This window comes from Chelonoidis abingdonii, chromosome 2 (assembly GCF_003597395.2).
Source record: "Chelonoidis abingdonii isolate Lonesome George chromosome 2, CheloAbing_2.0, whole genome shotgun sequence".
Classification (NCBI taxonomy): domain Eukaryota; kingdom Metazoa; phylum Chordata; order Testudines; family Testudinidae; genus Chelonoidis; species Chelonoidis abingdonii.
In genome coordinates, this window is record NC_133770.1 from 121,761,367 (window position 1) to 121,786,911 (window position 25,545).

General features: G+C 47.3%; 2 protein-coding genes across 6 annotated transcripts in view; one reads left to right on the forward strand and one right to left on the reverse strand.

Annotated features, from left to right (window-relative positions):
• Positions 1–25,545, reverse strand: part of LOC142046341 (uncharacterized) — a 1,049,055-nt gene that overhangs the window by 788,612 nt on the left and 234,898 nt on the right. The gene's annotated exons all lie outside the window — the stretch shown is intronic.
• The window catches only part of STX17 (syntaxin 17), a 99,046-nt gene that overhangs the window by 56,367 nt on the left and 17,134 nt on the right, over positions 1–25,545 (forward strand). For all 5 annotated transcript variants that reach the window (XM_032787141.2, XM_032787146.2, XM_032787144.2 and 2 more), the window contains one exon: positions 17,212–17,443. In XM_032787141.2, coding sequence (XP_032643032.1) covers positions 17,212–17,443 — 232 coding nt within the window. The remainder of the gene's footprint in view (positions 1–17,211; positions 17,444–25,545) is intronic.

A 25,545-nucleotide genomic window follows, 5' to 3' on the forward strand; every position in this document is an offset into this window, starting at 1 on the left:
GGGGCTGAGGAGGTGAGTGGGGGCTGGGAGGCTGAGGAGATGAGCTACGAGTTGGTGGCTGACCTGTTCTACTGATCTGGTCTGGCTCCTATCCCCTCTCCAAGGGTTGCAGCTGTCTGGAGGTGCCTGCCTTCCATGCCTTCCTCAGTCACACCTCATTCATTCAACAGGACAATTGATTAGAAAGTGGGGGGAAGATCTTATTCTACTTCTAGCAAACAGACACTTTTATTTTACCTTAATTATACTACCTTAGGGGCTTGCTATAACATATTACCAAGGTTCAATACCACTGTTTGGCGAGGTGGCGCTGGGGAAGGAGGGTTTGTTTCCTCGGGGCGGGTGGCGCTTGGGGGGAGGTTGTTTCCGGGGGGGCTGGGCAGCGCTGGGGGGGTTGTTTTTGCAAGGCGGGTAGCTCTAGGGTGGGGGAGGTTTCGGTGGGGCCAGAGGGGGATTCGGCCCTCAGCTGTTTTCTTTGGAGTAATATGGCTCTCGCCGCTTTACGAGTTGTGCAGGCCTGCTCTACACCCTACTTTTTCCAAGCAAGCAATGTTGCCTCTTCTAGCTCCCTTGCATTAATGAATAAAACTTGCACCTTAAAAACACCACTCCCAAACTATTTGTTCCCTCATTCCGCTCTAAGAATAATGTTCAAAACAAATGGTAAACTGTTCAGTGAAGAATGATTTATTTTACATGCTTAGAATGTCATACGATTATTTTTATATTGCAACATTAATTTTTATGCTTTTAATGAAGTCTGTCCCAAACCAAATCAACAAGTAATATAATTTGTACTGTACATTTCTTATGTTAGATTTTAGTAAAAATCAGTCATGCATTCTTAGTTTTTCAAAGTCTAGGTAATGTTTTGTGCTAAAACTCCAAACCAAAACGTTTGAAGCTGTTCCATTGTACATAGATAGTGAAAGAGTGTTTGGAGCAGAGGGCTGGACTCAGGGTCTCCAACCTCTCAGAGGGTTGCCCTAAACAGTAGACTACACAGTCATTCCTCTTCAAGTAATTTCTCATGTGTATTCCGCAATAGGTATGCATGCTCACCACGTGCACTGGTGCTGAAAGTTTTTCCCCCAGGAGTACCCATAGGGGAGTGCCCAAGCAACCCCTAGAGTGGTGCCTCCATGACATGGCCTCCATGTGCGCTTCCCCCCCCGCCACCTCAGTTCCTTCTTGCCACCATTGAAAATAAAGATTCGCAGAGGCTGGTGACTCTCCAGACTCTGGGTCTCTGTTTCAGCTCCAGCTAAACCTAAGTTAAAGCCACAGCAGACTTACGCTCAGGCCACCCACCCGAAATATGAGACCACTTATAAGAAGTTGCAGAATTATAAGAGGCACCCACAAAGGCAGTCTTGCCCTGCCCCCGAAGCCTGAGTCCTCCAAGGGCAAGAAGGTGGGGAAAAGGCAGTTTTGATGGGACGCCAGGGACGACCTGTCAGTTCTCATCAGGGATCCACCCTCAATAAAGCTTCCTTTCCCGGAGTGGTTGTGGCTGACCTCAGATCGATGAGTCCTCAACACCATCTCCCGGGGTTACACCCTCCAGTTTACTTCCTCCCTTCCCGCCCCCATCCCTCCTGGGGGACACCTTGTATGAGGCCCTGCTCAAGCAGGAGGTGGGGCGGCTCCTGGGCCTAGGAGTAGGGGAAACTGTACCTGGGGAGTTCAAAGGCAAGGGGTACTACTCCCAGTATTTCCTTATCCCAAAGGCCAAAGCAGGGCTCAGGCCCATCTTGGACCTGTGAGGCCTGAACCAGTACGTGGTGAAGCTCAATTTCCACATGGTCTCCCTGGCCCCCATCATCCCCTCCTTGGATCCCAGGGACTGGTACACTGCCCTCAATCTGCAGGACGTGTACTTCCACATTCATATATTCGAGGGGCACAGATGCTTCCTCTGTTTCACGGTGGGGCAAGAACACTACCAATTTACAGTTCTCCCATTTGGCCTGTCCACTGCTCCCAGGGTATTCATGAAACGGATGTTGGTGGTGATGGCCCACCTCAGGTGCTGGGGGAGTCCAGATCTTCCCCTATCTGGACAACTGGTTGGTCAAGGCAGCTCCTGGTTGAAGGTGTGGTATCACGTGGCGCTCCTTCTGTCCACGTGCACCACTTTGAGCCTGTTGGTAAACAACAACAAGTCCTTGTTAGTCCTAGTTCAATGCATAGAGTTTATCGGGGCGGTCCTGGATGCCTCATCGGCCAGAGCCTCCCTCTCACCGGACAGGTTCCAGACCCTGAAGGGGCTCATTGACATGGTCACAAGGTTTCCGGGGACAACAACCAGAGCATGTCTCCAGCTCTTGGGTCAAATGTCGACGTGCACATATTTGGTCCATCATGCCAGACTGAGGATGAGGCCCCTCCAGCTCTGGTTGGCCTCGGAGTTCTCCCAGGCAAGGGACAGGATGGACAAGTCCTCACAGTACTCAAAGCAGTGATTACCTCCCTACAGTGCTGGTCGTCGCCAAGAAACATGCTCCAAGGGGTCCTGTTCAGGGGCAGAGCTGGTGTCTGACGTGTTGGACCTGGGATGGGGGACCCATGTGGGGAACGTTCAGACCCAAGGTCTGTGGTTGACTCAGGATCTGACCCTCCACGTAAACGTCAAGGAGCTGAGGGCAGTATGACTGGCATGCATGGCCTTCTGCTCACACCTGGAGGGCCAGGTGGTCAGGGTCCTCACGGACAACACGGCATCAGTGTTCTACATCAACAGGCAAGGCGGGCTAGATCCTGTTCCCTCTGCTGCGAAGCCCTCAGGCTGTGGGACTTTTATATAGGCCACGACATCTGCCTACAGGCCTTCTATCTGCCGAGTGCCTGGAACGGGTGGGCAGATGTGCTGAGAGGAGAAGTCCCTGCACAAGCAAAGTGGTCTTTCCACCCACAGGTGGTGCACAGACTTCGTCAAGTGTGGAGAACTCCCCAGCAGGACCTGTTTGTGACTTGGCAGAACCGTCGCTGTCCCTGGTTCTGCTTCGGGGGAGACTGGGACAGAGCACTATCTCCGATGCCTGTCCTGGTCAGGCCAGTTTCTCTATGCCTTTCCCCCAGTTCCTGCTGATCAGCAAGGTTCTGGAAAAGATAAAGATGGACAAGGCCCGGTCCTTCTGATTGCCCTGGCATGGTCCAGACAGCATTGGTATGGGACCCTCGTGGGCCTGGCGGTCGCCCCACCGTGGCCATTGTTGTCCTGCCCGGACTTGCTCTCCCAGGGCCAGGGCTGCCACCTCCACCCCAACCTAGCGGCACTCCACCTCATGGTGTGGCTGCTCAATGGTTAGGTAGAGAGGAAAGGACGTGCTCAGAAGGGGTTTAGTGCGTCTTCCTAGAAAGCAGGCATCCCTTCATGCGCCAAGCCTAGTTGGCAAAGTGATCTGGGTTTTCCAGATGGGTGGATGGGCGGGGCGTTTCCCCAGTGGCTGCCCTGATCCAGCTTATCCTGGACCACCTCCTTCACATTAGAGCCCAGGGCCTGGCACCCTCATCTGTCAAGATGCACCTGGTGGTCATATTGGCCTTCCATCTGCCAGTGCAGGGCCACACAGTATTCTCTCATGCTATCGGGCCAGTTCCTTAAGGGTTTGGATTATCTCTTCCCGTATGTTAGGCTCCTAATCCCGCAGTGGGACCTAAACTTGGTGTTGGCCCGTCTCACGGGGCCCCTGTTTGAGCCGCTAGCCATGTGCTCCTGGTCACACCTCTCGTGGAAGGTGGCCTTCCTAGTTGCGATCACATCGGCTAGGCAGGTCTCGGAACTCAGGGCCCTGAACTCTGAGCCCCCGTACATGGTATTTCATAAGGATAAGGTCCAGCTCCACCCACACCCCTCGTGTCTCCCGAAGGTGGTCTCCGCCTACCACATGGGTCAGGACATTTTTCTGCTGGTCCTCTGCCCCAAGCCCCATGCGTCCAGTGAGGAGCACTGCCTCCACACGCTGGATGTGAGACGGGCTCTGGCTTTCTACCTGGAGCGGACCAAGCCATTCAGAAAGTACTTACAACTGTTCATTGCCTCGGCTGAACGCATGAAAGGTCGGCCAACCTCCACTCAGTGGCTCTCCAACTGGATCACCTCGTGCATCTGTACCTGTTATGACCTAGTGAGAATCCCTCCACCACCAATTGTGAAGGTGCACTCGACTTGGGCACAGGCCTCGTTGGCTGTCTTTTTGGCCCACGTCCCAATTCAGGACATTTGTAGGGCTGCCACGTGGTCTTCAGTTCACACGTTCACCTCGCGCTATGCGATCATCCCCCAGATCAGGGATGACGCTGGGTTTGGCAGGGCTGTCCTCCATCCTGGGAACATTTGAACTCCTACCCACCTCCAACAGATGTAGCTTGGAGTCACCTACTGTGGTATACACATGAGCAATCCCTCGAAGAAGAAAAGACAGTTATCTGTTCAGTAACTGGCGTTCTTCGAGATGTGTTGCTTATGTCTATTCCATATCCTACCCTTCTTCCCCTCTATCGGAGTTATCTGGCAAGAAGGCGCTTGTAGGGGGGAGTGCGCAGCACCCCTTATACTGTGCCATGGAGGTACCACTCCAGGGGTCACTGGGGCAGTCCCCTACAGGAACTGCTAGGGGAAAAACTTACGGCACCGGTGCAGGTGGCGAGCATGCACACCTACTGTGGAATAGACATGAGCAACACATCTTGAAGAACATCAGTTATGGAAAAGGTAACTGTCTTTTCTGTCTTGAGTATCTAATTACTATTTTAAGTATTTATCCACAGTGGAACAATCATTTGGGGTGGAGAGAGAGAATGAGAATGAATCAATATGAACAACTCACTCTGTAGGTCAGTGGTTAGGGTGCCTACCTGGGAGTGGGAGACCCAGTGCCTGGTCCCCCTTCTCCAGTCATTCCTTCATTATTTACACACAGTGGAACAGCTTTAATAGTAGAGACTGAAGGAACCTGGTTTCAGAATATGCCATATCTCAGTGTTTAGAGCCTTCTCTTGAGAGGTAGGATTTCAACAGGGATCTCCCGTCTCCCTCTTTGGTGGTGGGTAGGGGAATTGAACCTGGACTTCTTCGAGAGAGATGTCCCTGTGGGTGCTCCACTTTAGGTGTCGGTGCGCCCCTGCGCCTTTGATCGGAGATTTTTACAGCAGTACTACCAGCCACGCATGCTTAGAACCTGTCACTCACTCTGAGTGTGTCACTAGAGAGCATGCGCGGCCGGTACCCCCAGTTCCTTCTCTACTGCCCCCGGCTTGAGACAGAGCTCAGCAGACTCCTTAATATTTCTTTCCTCATCTTAAAATACCTGTAGTTAGCCAGTTTTTTCTCCTGTTACTTAGCTCTTAGTTAGTGTTACCTACTTTTCTTCCTACTAGTTAAAAAAAAAAAAAAAAAAAAAAAAAATTCTCTCGTTCTGTCAGCCGCTTCAAATATGCCTGGCTCCACAGGCTTTAAGCGCTGCTCTCTTGTAAGGACTCTATCCCTCTTTCTGATGGGCACTCTAAGTGTATAAAATGCTTGGGGGAGACTCATATTCCCCAAAAATGCCCTCACTGCACTAAGTTAAGCTCTAGAGCTAGGAAGGACAGGGAGTTAAAGTTAAAACTTCTTCTACTTCAAAAATCCCTGCAGTCTGCCTCAGACCCTGGCGCGGACTCTGCCTCCAGACCCAGCTCTAATCCTTCAAAAAACTAAGAAGACAGCTAAAAGAGAACACTCACAATCAAGAGGAAACTTCACTGGTAAACCTCCTTCTCCTGTTCAGCTGTCAGTTTCCTTGACGAGCCCCGGGCTCCTCGGTAGCTGCCGGCGCCGCCTGACCCCGCCTGTGCTTTTGACGAGCCGGGCTCCTCCGGCGACAGGCTACAGTTGCCGCCTGCTAAACCTTCTCGCGCATTTCCCCGCAGCGCTCTGGTGCCGAGGCGACAGGCTTTCAGTTGCCTGCCTCGATTGTGGCACCTTCAGCACCGCCTGAACCCACCTGTGCTTTCCGGCGGCAGCGTGAGGCTCTGGTGCGAGGCGACAGGCTTTCAGTTGCCTGCCTCGATTGTGGCACCTATCGGCACCGCAATGAATGCAGCACCGACAACTCAGGCACCGACGGAGGCACCGCAGCCTGCTATTAATAGCACGGCACCGCCTGCGGCACCGGCATTACTACCGCTACTTGGCACGGAGCCAAGACTAAAAACTCCGGTGCCAGCCCGGGTTTCCTCACAGGATCTCTATCTGCCTTCGCCTACGACTGCCCCCCGTTACAAATTACCCACTCAAGTGACCTCCTAGTGTCACCTACACTGCAATCGCCCTTTTTGGGGATGGCTTCTCTATACAAATGACTCAGGGTCCGAGCAGCCTTCCTCCAGTGAGCAGGAGTCTGAACTACAGGCTGCTGTGCCAGTGCAATCTGAATTCTACCCTCACAGTCCTGTCCCCGTGGACACAGGAAAACTGTCCCACCAACCTCAAGATCCCACCTCCTGGGGTGTTCACCCCTGGATGGCACCTGCTATGCCTTTTCCACCACCATGGCAGTATTGGGCTCCGTGGCCATCTTTCCCTCGGCAGCACGTCCGCTACTCTACTCACACTAGACGCGAACGTCAAAATCCTATGACGCACTTGGCGGCACCCTCCCATCCTCAGGATCAATTAACTCCAGCTCCTGACCCAGTATTACCTGACGTACCAACTGATCCAATACCTGAGGAGGCGTTACTTCCTTCCCCTCCACTGCCATCAGATGATTTTTCAAAACTCCAAGATCTCTTCAAAAGGGTTGCCAATGAGCTTAGAATCAATTTGAGGAAGTACCTGACCAACAACATGAGCTAACAGACATCCTGCAACCATCTTCGTCATCCAGACTGGCATTACCAATTAACTCAGCCCTTCTGGGACCTGCTAAATCCATCTGGCAGACTCCAGCCACAAGCCAGCCTACCTGCAAACAGGCGGACCGGAAATACTTCATTCCCTCGAAGGGCTCTGAATTCCTTTTCTCACATCCTGGCCAAACTCTTTGGTAGTGGACGCAGCCAATCAGTGAAACAAACAGTATTTCCGCCATACCCCAACCAACAGAGAGAGGGCAAACGCTTAGACCTGCTGGGTCGTAAGGTATATGCCTCTTCAACGTTGCAATTTCGAATTGCCAATTATACCGCAATTCTAGCAAAGTACGACCATAAAAACTATAATAAGTTCATGCACTTTATTGAACACATCCCAGACAACAAGAAACAACAGTTTACAGCTTTAGTTTCCGAGGGCCAAATCATATCCTGCACGGCTCTTCAAGCAGCTCTGGATTCAGCCAATACTGCAGCAAGATCCACCGCTACAGCGGCCGTCATGCGCGAGGTTCCTGGCTTTCCTCTTCTCTCTTTCCTCGCGAAGTTCAGAGCACCATAGAGGATCTCCTTTTGATGGTGATAAACTCTTTGCTTTCCACCACTAATGAGGTGCTGCACTCAATGAAGGACTCAAGGGCAACTCTGCGATCCTTAGGTATCCAGACCCCTACAAACAGAAGGCGACAGTACAGATATCAACCTTTACCACCGTCCGCGCTACCCCTCATATACTCAGCATTTTCCGGGAGCTCAGGATCAACAACAACAACAACGCCAACGCCAGAGGTCCAGATACCAGCGGCGTCGCCCCAATTCTTCCGGGATACCCCAACTTCCTCAAAATAATAAACAAATTTGAACCTTTGGTCGAGGGTCTCGAAAACGTCGCCCCTATTCCGGCGCATGTACTGCTCACAACTGTCTTTGGACATCGTCTACAGCCATTTTTACACCAATGGCAGAATATTACCACCGACAAGTGGGTTCTAGAGGTCATCACAACGGGGTATTCCATCCCCTTCCTCTCCTTACCTCCCACCCACCCACCCTCCCCGTCCCTCTTCAGGGACACCTTTCACGAGCCACACCTCCAGCAAGAAGTACAACATCTCTTCACCTGGGTGCTATCGAACTCGTGCCCAAATGCCACAAGGGGAAAGGATTCTGTTCCCCTTATTTCCTAACACAGAAGAAGAAAACTGGAGGATGGCGACCGATCCTCGACCTCAGCAGACTCAACAATTTCGTCAAGAAAACAAAAGTTCAAAATGGTTACTCTCACCACCATAATTCCAGCCCTGCAGCAGGCGATTGGTTTTCAGCCCTCGACCTACAAGACGCCTATTTTCACGTCACTATCCACCGTTTTCTCCCGTTTTTACCTTTGGCTCGACGCATTACCAATACAGAGTTCTACCATTTGGCCTTTCCACTGCCCCCGAGTTTTCTCCAAACTTCTACCGGTAGTCACGGCCTACCTCAGGAAACAAGGGGTTATAATATTTCCTTACCTGGACGATTGCCTTCTCAAGGCCTCCACACACGCCGAGGCCCTCCGCTTCACAAAAATCACCATCGAGTGCTTTCAATCCCTGGGCCTGCAAATAAATGAGAACAAATCCACATTAAGTCCTACCCAACGCCTGGACTTTATAGAAGCAAGCCTCGACTCCAGAACCGGACGGGCATCCCTTCCACCCGACCGTGTCAATACTATACAACTGCTGGCTGCAAGGCTTCACAGCAGCCCTCGGGTCGCCGCCCCGAGACTGCCTCCAACTACTGGAGCACATGGCCTCGTGCACTTTCGTGGTCCAGAATGCATGTCTCCACATGAGGTGCTTCCAAGCTTGGCTGGCCACGGTTTACAAACCAAACGTGCACTCAATAAACAAATCATTGACCATACCTTACCGGGTCAAGGACTCTGTCATACGGTGGACAGTCCCTGACAACCTCTGTTCTGGAGTCCCCTTCCTCCAGACTCCACCAACTGTGATGATGACAACCGACGCATCCCTCACCGGCTGGGGGGCCCATATCTCTCACCACACAGTACACGGGCTATGGTCTCACTCCGAGACCTCCCTACACATAAACGTTCTAGAACTTCGCGCTATCCGGAATGCTTGCCGTTGCTTCCTCCCACTAATCAGAATCAGCATGTACGCATAATAACAGACAACATTGCCTGCATGTTCTACACGTCAACAGACAAGGAGGGGCTCGTTCCCACTCTCTTTGTTCAGAGACCATGAAACTCTGGAATTGGTGCCTTGCAAACCACATCCAGATATCAGCTGTTTACATCCCAGGCGTGATGAACACCACTGCCGACGAGCTAAGCAGACGCTTTCGGAGATGGGAAAGGTCAAACCCACTCCCACACGCGCCCCAGCCAGATCAGAACTGGTGGGCAGCGTTGCTTTACCCTCCCTGGAGCGGAGGCAAGAAGCAGAACAGTCTCACAGGAGAGACTTTAACAAGGGTAGGGGTCTCCCGCGAGATCCCTACCCTCTGTGCTGACAACACCAAAGGCAGGTGCCTCAGCTTTTTCTGATGCCTCAGCCACAGCTCTCACAGAGCACTGAGGCAGGGACCCGACCTCCCATGTCAGGAAGGTCCTTGTCGCTCCTGTCCCCTTGGCACCGCAATGGGCACGCAGTGCAGCAGTGGCACTCCCCCTGGGCACCGCAAATGGCTGCAGTGCCAGCAGCGTGCTCCTCCAGCACTGCAAACGGACGCAGTGCCGGCAGCGCACTCCTCCTGGGCACACCAAGCGGCCGCGGTGCTGGAGCGTGCTGCTCCTCAGCACTGCAAACGGCCCCGGTGCGGGTGCTCTCCTCGGCACAGCGCCTCTCCTCAATCCTATACCCAGACATTAAGCCACCGCTCATCCCATCACCAAAGGTTTCCTGAAGGCACGCCCAAACCCTATATCCAGATGTTAAGTCACCTACCCCTCCATGGGATCTTCACCTAGTATTGTCCTGTTTAACTCACCAACCCTTTGAGCCCTTAGCCACCTGCTCCCTTTTGCACCTCTCAATGAAAACAGCCTTTTTGGTGGCCATTACCTCCGCCAGACGGGCAGGCGAGATAGCAGCTCTTGCGGCGGATCCACCATGTGCCCTCTTCTTCAAGGACAGAGTTGTTCTGCGTTTACACCCAAAATTTCTTCCAAAAGTTCATGCTCCTTTTCACCTCAATGAACCAAGGAAACCAACTTCTTCCCAAAAACCACACGCAATTCCTTTGAGGCCACGATACACACACCTGATGTGCGTTAGGGCCTTCTCCTTTTATCTTGGACAGAACTACGACCTTCCGAGGGCTCTTCCTGGACTCTTTGTCTCTATCGCGGACCGTTCAAGGGCATGGCTATCTCTGCTCAGAGGCTTCTTCGAGTTGGATCTCTGAGTGCATATCGTCTCTGTTATTCAGGAAGGAACGTTTACACCTCCGGCAGTTGATCCAGGACACATTCCACATGTGATTCTGTATTACCTCTGTAGCCTTCCTACGCAGGGTTACCCTTTGTCAGACATCTGTAGGGTGGCCACCTGGTCCTCCCCCTTACATTCGTTACTTCACTATGCCCTTACTCAAGGCCCCCTCTCTGACACTCGGCATTAGGCAGGACAGTATTGTTTTTTACTGGCATTCCAGCCAGATCCGAAGTTCCTACCTCCTGATGATTACACTTGCTTTGAAGTCACCTTAAAGTGGAGCACCCACAGGGACATCTCTCTCTCGAAGAGGAGGTTACTCCCTTTGTGCGAGTAGTAACTGACGTTCTTCGAGATGAGTGTCCCTGTGGGTGCTCCACTACCACCCTCCTCCCCTCTACTCGGAGTTGGGGTAACCTCTGTTGTTAGAGAAGGACTGAGGGTTACCGGCCGCGCTGCTCTCTAGTGACATACTTAGAGTGAGTGACAGGTTCTAAGCATGCGTGGCCGGTAGGAGTACTGCTATAAAAATCTCCGATCAAAGGCACAGGGGCGCACCGACACCTAAAGTGGAGCACCCACAGGGACACTCATCTCGAAGAATGTCAGTTACTGCACAAGGTGAGTAACCTCCTCTTTCCACATCCCAGGTGAATACTCTAAACACTGGGCTAAAAGTTACAAGGCAGGTGGCACCACCACCACCTCCTCCGCTCCACCTCCTCTGGTGGCCAGATTTTGTATGGGACATCAATCTGGTAGACTGCTCTGAGAACACCTACTAGATTGGACACTGTGATTTAGACTGACAAACACCTGTGTTCCCCCAGTTTATGAATTGCTCTGTGGTTGAGGTGGGAGATAGGCCTCCAGATGCCTATAGGGAAACAGTGATGTGCATGCTCAGAGGTGGGAACTTTTATCTTGAAAATTTAGGTACCTATAGAGTTTGGTGGGAAATTGTGAATTGCAGTAGAGCCTAAAACTGGGATGTAGGTGCCCAAGTGTGAGGTTTTGGCAGCTCAGTATCTTTGTGAATCTGAGCCTGATGGGTGGTATCCCCACTGCTTCATTTAAATGAGTAATTCTGAAAGACTTTGTTTGGTTAAAGGAGATATACAAACAGGTAATCGTTTTTCGAGGCCCTCTGCTGCATTATTCCTTTGCCTCAGCGTGAACCCTCAAGGAACACAGGTGCAGTAGAGTTTTCCTTAACCCTGCAATCATGTTAGGGAAACTGTTTCCATGAGCAGGCACCAGATTCTCCTTGCACACTTAAAAATACATATAGCTTTCCAGGTGGCATACACTGTAAGTTACTAGTATTTCCACGAGGTGCAACATGAACAGTGTATATGTACAGACAATACTTTGTGACTTCCACATCTCCTAATATGAGTTCAATTATAGCTCATATGAGTGTAAGCTGCATTGGGGAGAAGAGGCAGGGAGGTACGTAGGTCTTCGCTCCATTGTCTGTTACAGCTATGCCTCTATTCCATTTTGTTTCTTACAGCTGTCCCCATACTCCATTTTGTTCTCCTTCTGTGGCCGCCCCTTCCCTGGCTGTTAAGTTGTTTACCAAGAGCCATTGCCCTTCTCAAAGGGATGGCCACTTGTGCTAAGTGGGATCACTGCCCTGTTCAAAGGGTTAGTCCTGTTATCACCTTGTTAAACCTGGGCTCTCGGTGTAGGTTAGGCAATGGTCCAGAGCTGCAAGACCTATTGTGTTTTTAAGATCCTGGGCATGAGTCATAGGCCTCATGTGCTTTGAGTCACCTATTGCACGGACTCTGCCGCAGCACATGTCTCGGTGCTCACCTTACAGTTTTTTCCCTGCCTCCTCTCCTTCCCTGTATCAAGAGGAGCCAATCAGAAGTACTGGCAGGAAACTGCCTGAGTTTGCCTTTAAAACCAGACATTTTTAAAACTAAGATCAGGAAAGGTTTGCTGCATTGCTGCTGGTCTGATCAGCCAGGGGTTCTGGGGTTCCTTTCTCTTGCTCTCATTTTTTATTTTTGAGCGTGTACCCCGTTTTTTGAATGAACCCCCCACGAAGAACAATTGCTGCCTGAGAGATCTCCTGATTATTGAGACCGTTACCTAGCCTTCTGATATTCTTGCTGCTTTTGCCTCTGCTGCTTCCTTTGGGCTGGTAAGAATCCCTCTGTATGAAACTCTCTGTACTTTATTTTATTATTTTAGCTGCTGTTCTCTGTTCTCCCAGCACACAAGACTCAGCTAAACCTTGGTCTGTGTTCTTAAACGTCATCCTAAACTCCGTGGCACTTTGCTGCTAAAAAATAAGTTTGTGCCGCTCCTAAGCTCTGCTCCTGTGGCTTTGCCTCGTGGGCTCTCTGCTTCTAGCTGTATCCACTGCTGCAGCCACCATCCTTTGGCTTCCTTGGAAGCTGGATTCTGGGCACGTACCACTCTGCCCTCTGTACCTTCCCATAGCATAAGGTGCAGCCATGGTTTTAGTTTTGTTAGTTTAATAAGTCATGTGTTTGTTAATATTGCAAGCTTGTAAGTTTCACCTGCCTTTATTATAATTTGCTGTTTTGTTGTTCGTATAGTTGCTTGTTATTAGTTTTGCTATTAGATTTGTGATATTTGTTGATTTTGCCTAAGTTGGTTAAGTTAGATAGATAAGGTTTTTGTTGCTTTCTCCGTCTGTATACTTTGTTCTGTTTTCCCCGCTCCAATCCCGCCCCCAGTGTCTTCCCCTCTGTGTCTCCCTGTTACAAATCCTTGCTGCCCCCCACTCTGCTCTGATCACCCTCCGAACTTCCCAAAACCCCTTGCTGCTTCCTCCTTATGCTTTGTTCTGTTTTTCTCCTCGCTCCTCTTTTTTTTAATCCCCTCCCCCTATGTGCTTCTTCCGTGTCTCCCTGTTACTGACTCTTTTGCTGTCGCCCCCCCCTGCGTCTTTGCATTCACACCTCCCGAACTTTCCCAACCCACATTTGCTAAGCTTTATCCCTTGTGAAACTTCCAAACCCTTTGCCGTTTTTTTTTTCCCTTTGTTTTCGGTGTCTGCTGCTTGTTGCTTAAAACCTTCTCTTAGTCAGTTGTCCTTATCCTCGCAGGGGCTAAACCAGATTGGGGCTCTCGCTGGCTTGTAGCCACACTTCTCCCTCTTATTCATGTTGCCACTAATCATCTCACTCCCCCACACCGTTCCTTGACCCAGCAATTAGGTACACTCTTGCTATCACCAGCCTCACAAATTAAGTCTAGTAATTTTCACATTGCATAAGTTCATTATCACCCTATGTATTATTGCTCTGTGTTTCACATATTTACTTGAAGGGACTATACACTTCATTGGTTGCCATACTTTTCTGGTTATACTAAATTGTGTTATTCTGCTTTAATACCATTGTGTTTATTGTATATAAGGCCACGACCACTTAATTAATTCTATCTAGATTGTTAACCATTTTATATAGAAGCTAGCATTTTCATTTTGGATTTCTTTTTGGTTAACGTTTTGCATTCCACACTGTATCTAGAGTTTAAATTCCTATATAAAGTTGAGTTGGACTTATTAACTGTACTGTATCCCATTTGTTGCTGAACCCCACTTACTTAGTACCCCACCCACTGTTAGAACTCCCTACACTGTTCAATAAGAAACCCCCCCATCATTGTCTATTGTAAACACCCTATACACCCCATCCCATCGTATTTTATTGTTAAATTCCCACCACTTCCTTTTTCCTTTAATAAAGAAATTAATTTGCGCCCCACCTGTGTGGTAATTGCTCCCCAAGATCCCATATACCTGCTGGCAGGGACATCAATCAGCAGTGAGTAGTTGATAGTAGTATTATGCCTTTGTGAGGCTTAATATTTCTGGAGATGTCTGGAAAGTGATGTCTCTTGCTATATCTGATCAACAGATGTAGCCAGCACTCTTCCTAGCAAAGCCATCCCCTCACCAGGCCACTTGTCCTGTGCCAATTCCAGCTTTCCCCCTCTTTTCCTCTCTTCTCTTCTCTTCCTCACATTATGCTTCTCCAATGCATCCCCACACGTGGTGGCATAATTTATCCCTAATTGTGTCTGTTCTACCACCACCAAAGTTTTTGATTCTTGGGATCAAAAATGTTTGTAGGACGAGTGCTGATGCTAGCTGACCCAGATGTTTCCCAGAAATAGCAATGCAGCTGCAATTATGGATTCAGAGTCATTTAGCAGTTAGACCAGGATGCCTGATATTTTATTCCTAATCTGTCAATGACTCGTCATGTCGACGTGACTATTGGCAAGGCATTTAACTGATTGGTACTTGTTTCCCAATCAGTAAAATGGATATAGCTCCTCTTCACACTTGAAGTTCCTTGGATTAAAATATTCTATATAAATGCAAAATATTGTTATCTTGGATGCACCATTTTGTCTGATAGTGCTCAGTTAGCCAACTGAAATCATTTAAAAAAACAAAAACAAAACAAACTTACACTTCCAGCTCCCTTCCACACATCAGTCTGAATATTTTGTGTGAAAGGAAGTGAGGGAGGATAGTACTCACAACAGAAGAAAGCTTGCACAAAGAAAGCAAGATGGCACAGTACAACCGCTTAGAATTCAAATATGCTTTGATGAACATTCTCTCTCCCTCCTCTCCAAGGGAGCATCAATCAGTGGTCCATGGCACTCTAGGGGCAAAATCAATAAAATCATAGATTCTGTGATCTTGTGGTAAACCTGCAACCTTTAATTATAATACATTAATGTCCTTAACAAGAAATAACTGTGCATAGTCACATGGTTATTCAGATCTTGTAGAGTTCAAGTAAATCTTTAATCCGTTAGACTGGGGATGGGCAAACTTTTTGGCCCGAGGGCCACATTGGGCATAGAAATTGTATGGCAGGCGAGGAATGCTCACAAAATTGGGTGGGGGTGTGGGCTCTAGGGTGGGGCTGGGGATGAGGCATTTGGGGTGTAGGAGGATGCTCTGGGCTGGGACTGAGGGCGGGAGGGAGTCAGGTTGGGGCAGGGGTGCGGGCAGCGGTGCAAGTTCTGGCTAGGGGTGCAGGCTCTGAATGGGGCTGGGGATGAGAGGTTTGGGGTGCAGGAGGGTGCTCTGGGCTGGGATCGAGGGGTTTGGAGGGGGATCAGGGCTGGGGCAGGGGGTTGGGGCATGGGGAGAGGCTCAGGGGATGCAGGCTCCAAGCGGTGCTTACCTCCCCCGGAAGCAATGTCATGTCCCTTCTCTGGCTCCTATGCAGAGGCACAGCAAGGCAGCTCTGCACGCTGCCTCATCCATAGGCACTGCCCCTGCAGCTCCCATTGGAGTGCGTAGGAGCCGGAGTGGGGCCATGCCATGGCTTCTGGGAGACGTGTGGTGTGGCCCCCGACCCAGCGCCTCGGCTGGAGTGTGGGAGGGGGGCCGAGCTGCAGGTGTGGCTTAAAATGGATCCGGCCTGCGGGCCATAGTTTGCCCACCCCTGCGTTAGACCCGTATCAGGCTCTGATACATAGTGTTATAGAACTCTTGACATTCCAAATAGTCTGACACATTCTCACAGACTTGTGCCCTCTGTAGACGCTGACACCTATGCCAGGTATCTGTAAAATGCTATCCAGCAGTATCTGGTACAGCCGTGAGATGATTCTTTCTCTGTCCAAATCTTGTGCAGGGTAGAGATGTGTTAGTTTGGAAAGCAGAGCTAGGTCTAAGCTGCAGTGGGGTCATGTCTGAGGCTGAAAGGGTTGTAATTATGTAAATATTATACTACACTGATTTTTGGCCCTTTTATCTATGTAGATCGTCATAATGAGTCTACGTGAACTAAAGCAGCTCTCCACTACCTGTGAGTTCCTGTGTAAATGTAGAGTACAGTGACTGCTTTGCAAAAATGCTAAATATATTAGGTATCATAGCAGTCAAGTTTGTTAACATCCACTAGGGTTGGGTTCTGAAACATATTCAGAGTGTTGAGCACATCTTCATGGAGAGTCTTGTGGGCAACTCCCATTGTGATGAGAGTGGTGGTTTAGCTGTGGTTGAACTGAAGTTTGCTCTTATAGGTCTGGTTAGCTTTTGTGACATTTAGATCAGTCTGGTTGATGAACATCGGAGACACTGAGATCATTTTTCCCTTTGGTAATCAGTACATTTCTCTGCTATTACTGATATGGCAGCAAGAACTGGAACGCTGCAGCCCCTGTGGGCACAATGGGACAGGTGATTAAATATACAGAGGAGGAACTATGCTTTGCCTGTCTGTGTTAAGGGTTACATTTGTGCAGCTATATTGATGGCTGTAATTGGGGCACATTCATAGTGAAGACAAGACCTTAAATATGACATCTGTAATCAGGGCTGTAATTGGGTACTTAAGTACCAAATGTCAGTGGCTACTCCCCAGTGTACAGCCAGTTTATTAGAATGGGTGAGAGAGTACAGAATTAGTGACTGCACTGAGCTGCTGGGTATCTGGTGGATTGTGTGGGTTGTACTGGTTCCAGGGAAAGAACTTATAAGTACCAGTTGTCACAGATGTAGGAAATGAAATACTGTGGGAATAGACCTGTGCACAGATAAAACAGGAAAGAACAAAACAGTGGGGAAAGAACATTTTTCTCATAGTAAGTGAGTTCTTACTACTTGTGCAAAATATGCCTATTATCTCCTTGGTACAACAGATTTTTGTTTAGAATATTTTCATTTTAACTAGAATAAAATTAAAGCATTTGTTTTTCTGAGAACAAGACCTTTTTGGAATGTTTATTTTTCTCAACTTTATACAAAATATTGAAATATAATTTTTTTTGATTATTTAAAAATGAAAATAACTGTAGTTAATTTGCATCACCCCCTGGAAAGAGGTGTGTAGGAGTAGCAGCATGCCATAAAGTTACAAATAATCTTTTAAAATTATTGCAGCAACTGAGAGCCAATATCCGAGAGATGGAGAAACTGTGTTTGCGGGTCCGACTGGAAGATAAACAGATTCTCCAAAGAATGATAAATCCAGTTAAAGAGGAAGCGTCATTTGCCATAAAAGAATTTCTACAACTCCATTCAGAATCTGCAGAAGAACTTAAAAGACAGTTTAATGAACAGGAGGACACCTCTTTAAAGTCGCCTCTAATCAGATCTGCGACGGTAGGAGGAGGTAGTAGAATTCATTTTTCTACGTACTGTATTATGGTATTTTTATATTTGTTTTATGATAGTATATTTTCAGGGTTTTCTGACCAGCTATTGTGGAAATAAATAGACGAGACTTCATTTTGGTAAAACATTATTCTTATGTGACGAGGTGAATTTTAAAATAACTTTCAGATACCACAGTTTTCTCACCATATGTAGAATACAGATTATTTTAATGCACAGTTTATGTAGTTAATAAATGCTTCAATCAGCTATCCAAGGAAGAGGAAAAAATTGGTAGGCTAATAAATGTAGTTAAGTAATGAGAGCACTAAATTGTGCAGGACAAGCAACCTTGGGGTTATTGTAGTTACATTTTCTTTTTCCATTGCTCTGTAATGGTAATCACTTAATACATTTTTACTTAATTCATTATCTATGAAATGATGAAAACAATTATTATATCATCACCGAAAGCCTCAATCAGGAGGAGCAAGTGGAGTATAAAATGTCCATTTATGCAGAAATACACCTCTACCCCAATATAACGCGTTCCCCGGGATCTAAAAATATCTACCACGTTATAGGTGAAACCCCGTTATATCAGGGTAGCGGCGGCAGGGCTCCAGCAGTGATTTAAAGAGCCCAGGGCTCTGGCCGCTGCAGGGAGCCTGGGCCCTTTAAATCACTGGCTGAGCCCTGCTGCTGCAACTCCGGGATAGCAATGGCTGGGCTCCAGTGGTGATTTAAAGGGCCTGGGGCTCCCCGCAGCAGCTGGACCCTGGGCCCTTTAAAGCGCCGCCCAAGCCCCGCTGTCAGAGCCCCTGGGTTACTGCGCTATATGCAAACCCGTGTTATATCGGGTCACATTATATCGCGGTAGAGGTGTATATCTTCATGGGTGACAGTAAATCAGTAAAAGTACCGGTCCATTATATGAGGTTTTGAAAACACATTATATTACCTTATCGATCATCCAAGGATGGGCCTGGTTGCTGCTGCTCCTCTCTGATCCCTCTGCTTTCATGAAAACTGTAGCTTTCACCTCTCACTCTTCCTTCCTCCATGAGCACCTTCTTGTCTCTTTTCACTCTCATTCTGTCCCACCTGCCCTTACACTTGAAGCCAAATCTGCAGTTAGCTGCTGCTAACATCTGAATCGCTGTTGAGAAGGACTGACCATTAGAGTTAAACCAACACATCCTCATACAGAAAAGTTTGAAGCTTAATATTGGTTAAAATACTTCGCAAGTCTTACATTTTTTAATTTAAAAAACATATTTTCAGTTAGTGGCCTTACAGAAAATCTTTCCTTTCAGGAAATTCTATGTAATCTGGCTGTTGTATTCATAAGGTGCTAATCTTCATAGTCTGTAGTTCTGTCTCCTTGTTGTCATAGAAGTTTCTTCTGTAGAGAATTGCACAGAGAATTGTGTGCAATGTCATTAGTAAGAGGGAAAGTCTTTTCACAATAAGAAAAGAAGACAAAAATGTATGCTAAACTGTAAAATATCTCTTTAAAAAAAAAACAGGATTAGTATCTTGATCTGAATGACCTTCATGTTTTTAAAAAAATGGGTCATTTTGGGTCATTGGTTAAAAACCAAGAAACCAATTAGAAATTTTGGGATGGCAAGGATAGCCATAGAAAAATATTATGGGAATGACATACACTCACAAGTCAGCTCAGGAATGGAGTAGTTCACCTCACGTAAAGTGAAACATATAGACACACAGACAACTGAGTATAATTATATAGGATTTTTTAAAAAGTTTGCATGAATATGAAAGCAGCTTTTTGAATTCAGGGGGCAGCTGTAATATCATATTGCCTGTTCTTTTGTGGTTCGAGGCTGCAGATCTAAAAGCAGATCTTAGCTGCTGAGCTTACTCAGTCAAAGAAACTTCCTTACACCCCACTTCTTTTTCGCATGTTGCTTCCGATCTGGCAGAGAAATGAAGAGTTTACAAATTCAAATAGCCCATTTAGGAGGCATGTCAAAGAAATGATACAGCCCTTTCCCTTTCTGCCATCCCCCATCTCAAGTCCAATAGGAGCTGAATTTAATTCCATTTTAAGCAAATGTTAACAAAAGGCAAGACTCTACTTTTAAAATTACTAAAATTCTTTTTAACCAGCATATTGAATTTTCCAGAGAACTAGATTTTTATCTTGAGTGTAATGAAGTGTGAAGGTATTTTGTAAAGTATGCAGAAGTGTTTTTTTGTTACTGCAGTTCTGATGAGATGTTGTAGTTGCTGTTGAGGAAGCACTTCCATTCTAAGCCCAATCACAACTGGGTTAGAATTTTCTAGAATATGAACTTTTGAATGTAAATTTTTCATTCATAGTTTAAGCCCACAGGTGTTTCATCCTCCCCCTCTCCCTTTTTTTCTTCTGTTTTTGAAGTGGGAAGGGAAATATTGAAAAAAAAATCCAACTCTGGCCATTTAAGTTATCAGAAAATTAGAATAACACAACAGTGTCACCAGCTTTGCCTGTTACTTTGGGGTATGCTGATCATTCCTGGTTTGGGCGGTGTTCCTTGAAGGGAGCTCACAATGCAATTAGGCTGCCTCAGTATTTTGGATATCAATCAAGGATTTATTACTAGAATGGGTCTGATAACTGCTGAGCTGGGTGTGTGCAGGCATGGATTCATTAATATCTGGAGCAGAGATCCCTCATCACGTAGTACTTACCTGCTTTTCTGGTCCCAGAGTTCCATGCGGTTCTTGCCTTGGAATCTCTGTTCTCCATGCTGTATGCTAATGGAGATGCCTCCTTGTCCCATATTCGAATCAAATGAGGCTAGGGGAGTTTCCTTAATTCTGTCACCCTTATCCCAGGGGTTTAGGTGTGTCTCACACTGCCTTTTCATTGCTTTGTGTCTTTCATTGCTTTTTGTCTTCTGATGCAGATTTGGTTCAGAGGCTGGCGGGGGGTGGTGGTGGTGGTGTCTGTCATGAGTCAAACAGGCTGAATACTGTGCCCTGGTTCCCCAAGAACACAGAGCTGCTAGGTAATAACAGAGGCTTCTTATGAGGTGTGAAATACTCTTTAATGTGGAGAAGTCATTAAGGCTCTTTTTGTCACTTAAACCCAGTGGTGAGACATCCTAATCTGGTGCAGAATAGGTCAGCATGGAGGAGGCGAATGGCCATTTTACTTAAGGGGTTTTTCTTCTGTCCACAGGTCTGCTTAGGAAGCTTCTTTATTCTTGAATTACCGATAAACGGTTTTATTTAACCGATATAAAATATGTAATGCTGGCTAAGGCAATGTATAGATTACAAACTTTGGTCGACCAAACTTGATGTCAATGTAAAGCCACTGCAGTTAGTATATCTCACATGCATGTGCATACTTAGCTGCTTGCATTGATGCTAAGTGCAGTTCACCAGGAGTATGTATCCCAGTGTGCCACCCTCCAGTGCAATGCCTTTTGGGGAATTTTCACAATGTGGTGTTGGGTGCACACGACTCCTGCCGGGGGACTGGGAGCAAAAGGTCAAGTTCCCATCATGCAACTTTCACTATCTCATAATGCCATGAGATGGTTATGACTAACCCATAATTTTTGTGCCTTTTTAAAATCCCACAAACTCACACAGCACTTGTCGCTATCCGTCATCTCTATCAGGAGCCCATGCAGGTCTGCACTGTTGTCATTGATGCTGCAAATGCAGGACAAACAATCCTCCGGCACTTGCAGAGCTGCAGGAAGTACCACAACAAAGGGGCACATGATAATTTCTTTGAGGACAGATTGCTAAGGGACATAATGAAAAACAATTCAAAGTTGGTGGCATTTACAGATCAGCTCCAGGACAGCTTCTGGGCCTAAGAAATGAGCAACTGACTGGTGGGATTGCATTATGATGAAGGTTTGGGATGATAAGTGGCTGCAGTACTTTCCGTACTGCGAAAGGCCACATTCCTGGATCTGTATGCCATGTTCGAGCATGGACAAGAGAATGAAAGCTGCATTGACAGTTGAGAAGCAAGTGGCGATTGCACTGTGGAAGCTTGCAAAGCTGGATTGCTATCAATCAGTGGGAAATCATTTTAGAGTTGGAAAATCCATAGTGGGGGCTGTTATGCAAGTGTGTGTGGGGCATTATTTATATCCTGCTATGCAGGGCTCTTACTCTAGGTAATATGGAGGATGTTGTGGATGGATTTGCGGCTATGGGGTTGCCAAACCATGGTCGGGGGGTAGATGGCACACACATTCCTATTTTGGTTCCCGCTCACCTTGCCATAGAGTACATCAACAGAAAGGGCTACTTTTATGTGGTTATGCAGGTGTTGATGGATCACCAGGAATCACTTCACCAGGGAAGCCCTGTCTTACATTGGAATGCAGTCCATTGGAGTGGTGGAAGGTCAATGCACAGTGTTTTCCCAGGCTTGGAAAACTGGCAAAGAGTTACCTGTGCATTCCAGGGTTGTGTGTGGCTGCAGAACATGTCTTCCAATGCTGGCCTTACTGTGCGCAAAACTGATACCAGAACATGTAAATATGTTAATCTTTCTTAACAAAAATCAGCAGTGGAGTTGAAATTCTAATCGGACTTTTTGTGTTTTTGGATGGCTCAGAGGTATTATGTAAAAAGTTAAACAAAAAGGTGGGTTTTAAACATAAGACTGTCTGTCTGTTTTTGTTGTTAGTAAAGGTACTTGACAACAAGTGCACAGTCGGTTCATTGTGAACTCATTAACAGTTAAACAGTTAACTGATACAATTTAAATAGTTTAAACGGTTACTTTTAAAAACACTATTTACACTCCTAATAGGAGAGGGGTAGACCCCCTGTCACTCCAGCTCCTTCTCCACTGCTTATGGTTTGAGATGGAGCATCATGGTGTCTGTTGGCTAGCTATGCAGCTTGCTACCTCTCTTTGCTTAATCTTTTCTTAGTAGTTTTTTTTAAAGCACAGTTTGTGCTCTTTGCCTGATTTGGGCGCCTCTCTCTCTCGCTCTTTTTTGTCCTCCAGTACAGGGTTATGCCCAGGATCCCAGACTTCACACCCTGCCAGAGGTCTGTCCCCGACAGCGATGGTACATTTAAGTTGCTTCTGCTGCCTGGGAGTGTGTCACATCCCCTCCAAATGTAAGATCTGCCCAGGTTTTAAAAGCAGATCTAAGAAATTGACAGAAGATGGACTAAACTCTTGCTAATGGAGCACTATCTCAGACCTGTAGGATTACCGCCTGTGCCTCAGATCCACAGAGAGCCCTGGTGACTGTCTCTACTGTGACAATAACCAGAGACCCTGGGGGCCCTCAAAATCGTCTTGATCCTCAAAGAAGGAAAAAAAATCCTTCTTCAGAGTGGGAGAAGAGAAAGGAAAGTTACCCCTTCAGTCTGAGTTTCCGGAGACCTCAGATACTATTATCTGCAACAGTAACTCATCCTCCGGTACTGACACAATCACCAGCCTATCACAAACGTTTTGGGTACAGAGGGAACCATGTCAAGCCCTTATAACAGAAGGCCAGACAACTCTCCAGGCCTCACTTGATGCAGCCAACATAGCTGCATGTTCGATGGCTACAGCAGTAATTGTTCATTGAGATTTTTGGCTACAGTCCTCTGGTCTGCCCCACAAGGGACAAAACACTGTCAAGGACCTTCCCTTCAAGGAGCCCAAATTGTTTAGTGATCGCACAGATGGGTCTCTTCATTCTCTTAAAAACTTCCAGGTGACACTGCAATCTCTGGGCATCTATGCACCTATGGGAAAGAGAAACTACAGTCCAGCGTGGACGGCTCAAGAGTTTCACTCAGTCCCTATGAGTAAGGCTGCAAATTTGTCATTGAAGTCAGAGTCTGTGACTTTTCTTGACCTCTATGACGTCTGCAGTAGCCAGTGCACCTGGCTCAGGGGCAGCTCAGGCAGCTCAGTCCTACCGGCTGCTGCTGGAGCAGACTCAGGCCACTGCCCCAACACCCCCCAGCAGCAGAATTTGGGCGTGGGGGGGCAAGAGGTTGGGGCACAGGATGTGTCACAGACCGTGAGGTTTTTGTTTAATGCCTGTGACCTGCCTATGACTTTTACTAAAAATACCCCTGACTGAAATGTAGCCTTACCTATGAGCCCATGAGAACAGCTGAGCACCCCAGGAAGAAGCATACTTAAAAAGAAGACCATCCTCTTCAATGACCTCCCAGCCAGTGACATCCTCAAAACGGCAGTTATGACCATTTAAGGGTCATGAATGCTCTCCTGCTCCATTTCTTACCCTGCACATTATTCCATCCCCACTGTTATGAGGATCATCGCTCCCATTTCCTACCTTCCTGGGAGCTCATCACCTTGGACAGATGGATCCTGGCAGTGACTTTTACTAGTTACTCCATCCAGTTCACCTCCTTTCTGCTTCTCCCCCCAGCCCCATCCCACTTTATCAACCCTCCTAGTGAGGGTCTTTTGAGGCAGAATGTACAATCCTCCTAACAATCAGGCAGTTGAACCTGTTCCCCTGCACTTTGTTGGAAAGAGGTTCCCATTCCTGGTCCCGAAGAAAAACAGGAGAGGGAGGGATGGAGACCAGTTCTGGACCTCAGGACATTGAACTCTTTTGTCCACTCTCAGTGGTTCAGAGAATGGTAACCAAAGCAGTGACAATTCCCTCCATGGTAGATTGGTTTGTCTCCCTTGGCCTCCAGGACACTTTTGTGTCCATGTTGTTATACACTCCTCACAAGGATGTTTTCTAATTTTGTGATGGGTGGAGACCACTACCAGTATTGTGTCCTTACCCTTTGGCCCCTCCACCACCCCAAGGTTCTTTACCAAAGTCCTCTTGACCCGCTGCCTCTACCCTTAGAGCATAAAGCGTGGAATGGCCGCAACCGTCCTTTGGTTCCCTCTTACCATCAGATGGAAAGCATAGTTCACCCCCTACTCCTTAGTGGAATTTTCTTCTTGTGACTTCTTCTAGTCAGTTAGCTTTGGTTAATTCCCAATAAATTCTTCCCCCCTCCCTCCTTTTTATTAATTTATTGCAAAAAAAATAATAATTAAAAACGTACTTTCTCCTTAGCGCTTTGTACCCCACCGTAATCTAAAATGGTACATTCAGAACCCTCAGGCTTCGAGCCCAGACCATCTTATGACAGACTCATTGCACTTATAGATGGCATTAGCTGCTTTCTTTTTTGTCTTAGTGATAGTCATATACCAGCCTGCTGCTCAGTATGCTGCTCCTTTTTGACCCTGATAGTAGTACCTTTTTGAGAAATCGGTAAGGGGAGCATTAAACCCTGAAGTATGGGCACCCACTTCAGGTCCCAGACAGCCAGTGTTCCTGTTAGCTGGTGCAAAACAGCTAAGGTCGGTACTAGCAAAAAATCTGTGCCACTGTCAGTTAAGGATCTGGGACCATGGAAAACCACCTCAGTACCAACTTCCACTTTGGCACTGAGGATCGGTACCACCTCCTTACCAAGGCAACACAAGATAGAAATGACTTCTAGCACCAATCTCCCTTGTCCTGCAAATAGAAGTTTAAAAACTCACTCTCCTGGGAACTAAAACCACTCCATGTACTGGGGCAGGTGACGCTGGCACAAGCTTCCAGATCACTACTGAAGAAGTATTAGACACCCTTCGTGCCTATGCCTGTCAGTGCTGGTGAAGACTTTGGCACTGATAGTACAGATGTTAATGCACTGGTTGATCTAATGTTGAGGGAGTAGTTATGTCTCTAGCAGTGCCTTCTGTAACAGTGATGCTATGGTTGGTACCACTATGCATCTCTATCCTCATACTACTGAAATCACTGCAGATATCAGCACCAACTTTTGGAGAGAGTCTATTTGTCTTTTCCATTACTGGGAAACATCTTTCCACCTTTCAGCAAAGAACCTTCTCTTTTTCATTCATGTAGATCAAGTGAAGATATCATTGCAATCTAGGGACACACACTTCAGAGCCCCTCTGGCCTAGTCAACCATATCAAACCAACCTTATCTCTACAGTGCTCCTCTTTAGCCCTACTGGATATACTGGAGAACTTATCGACTAAAGCATCCAGGAGCTGATCACCATCTTACCAGTCACAAAAACGTAGAACATTTGCCTTTTGTATCAATTGCCAGACTCTTGACTAC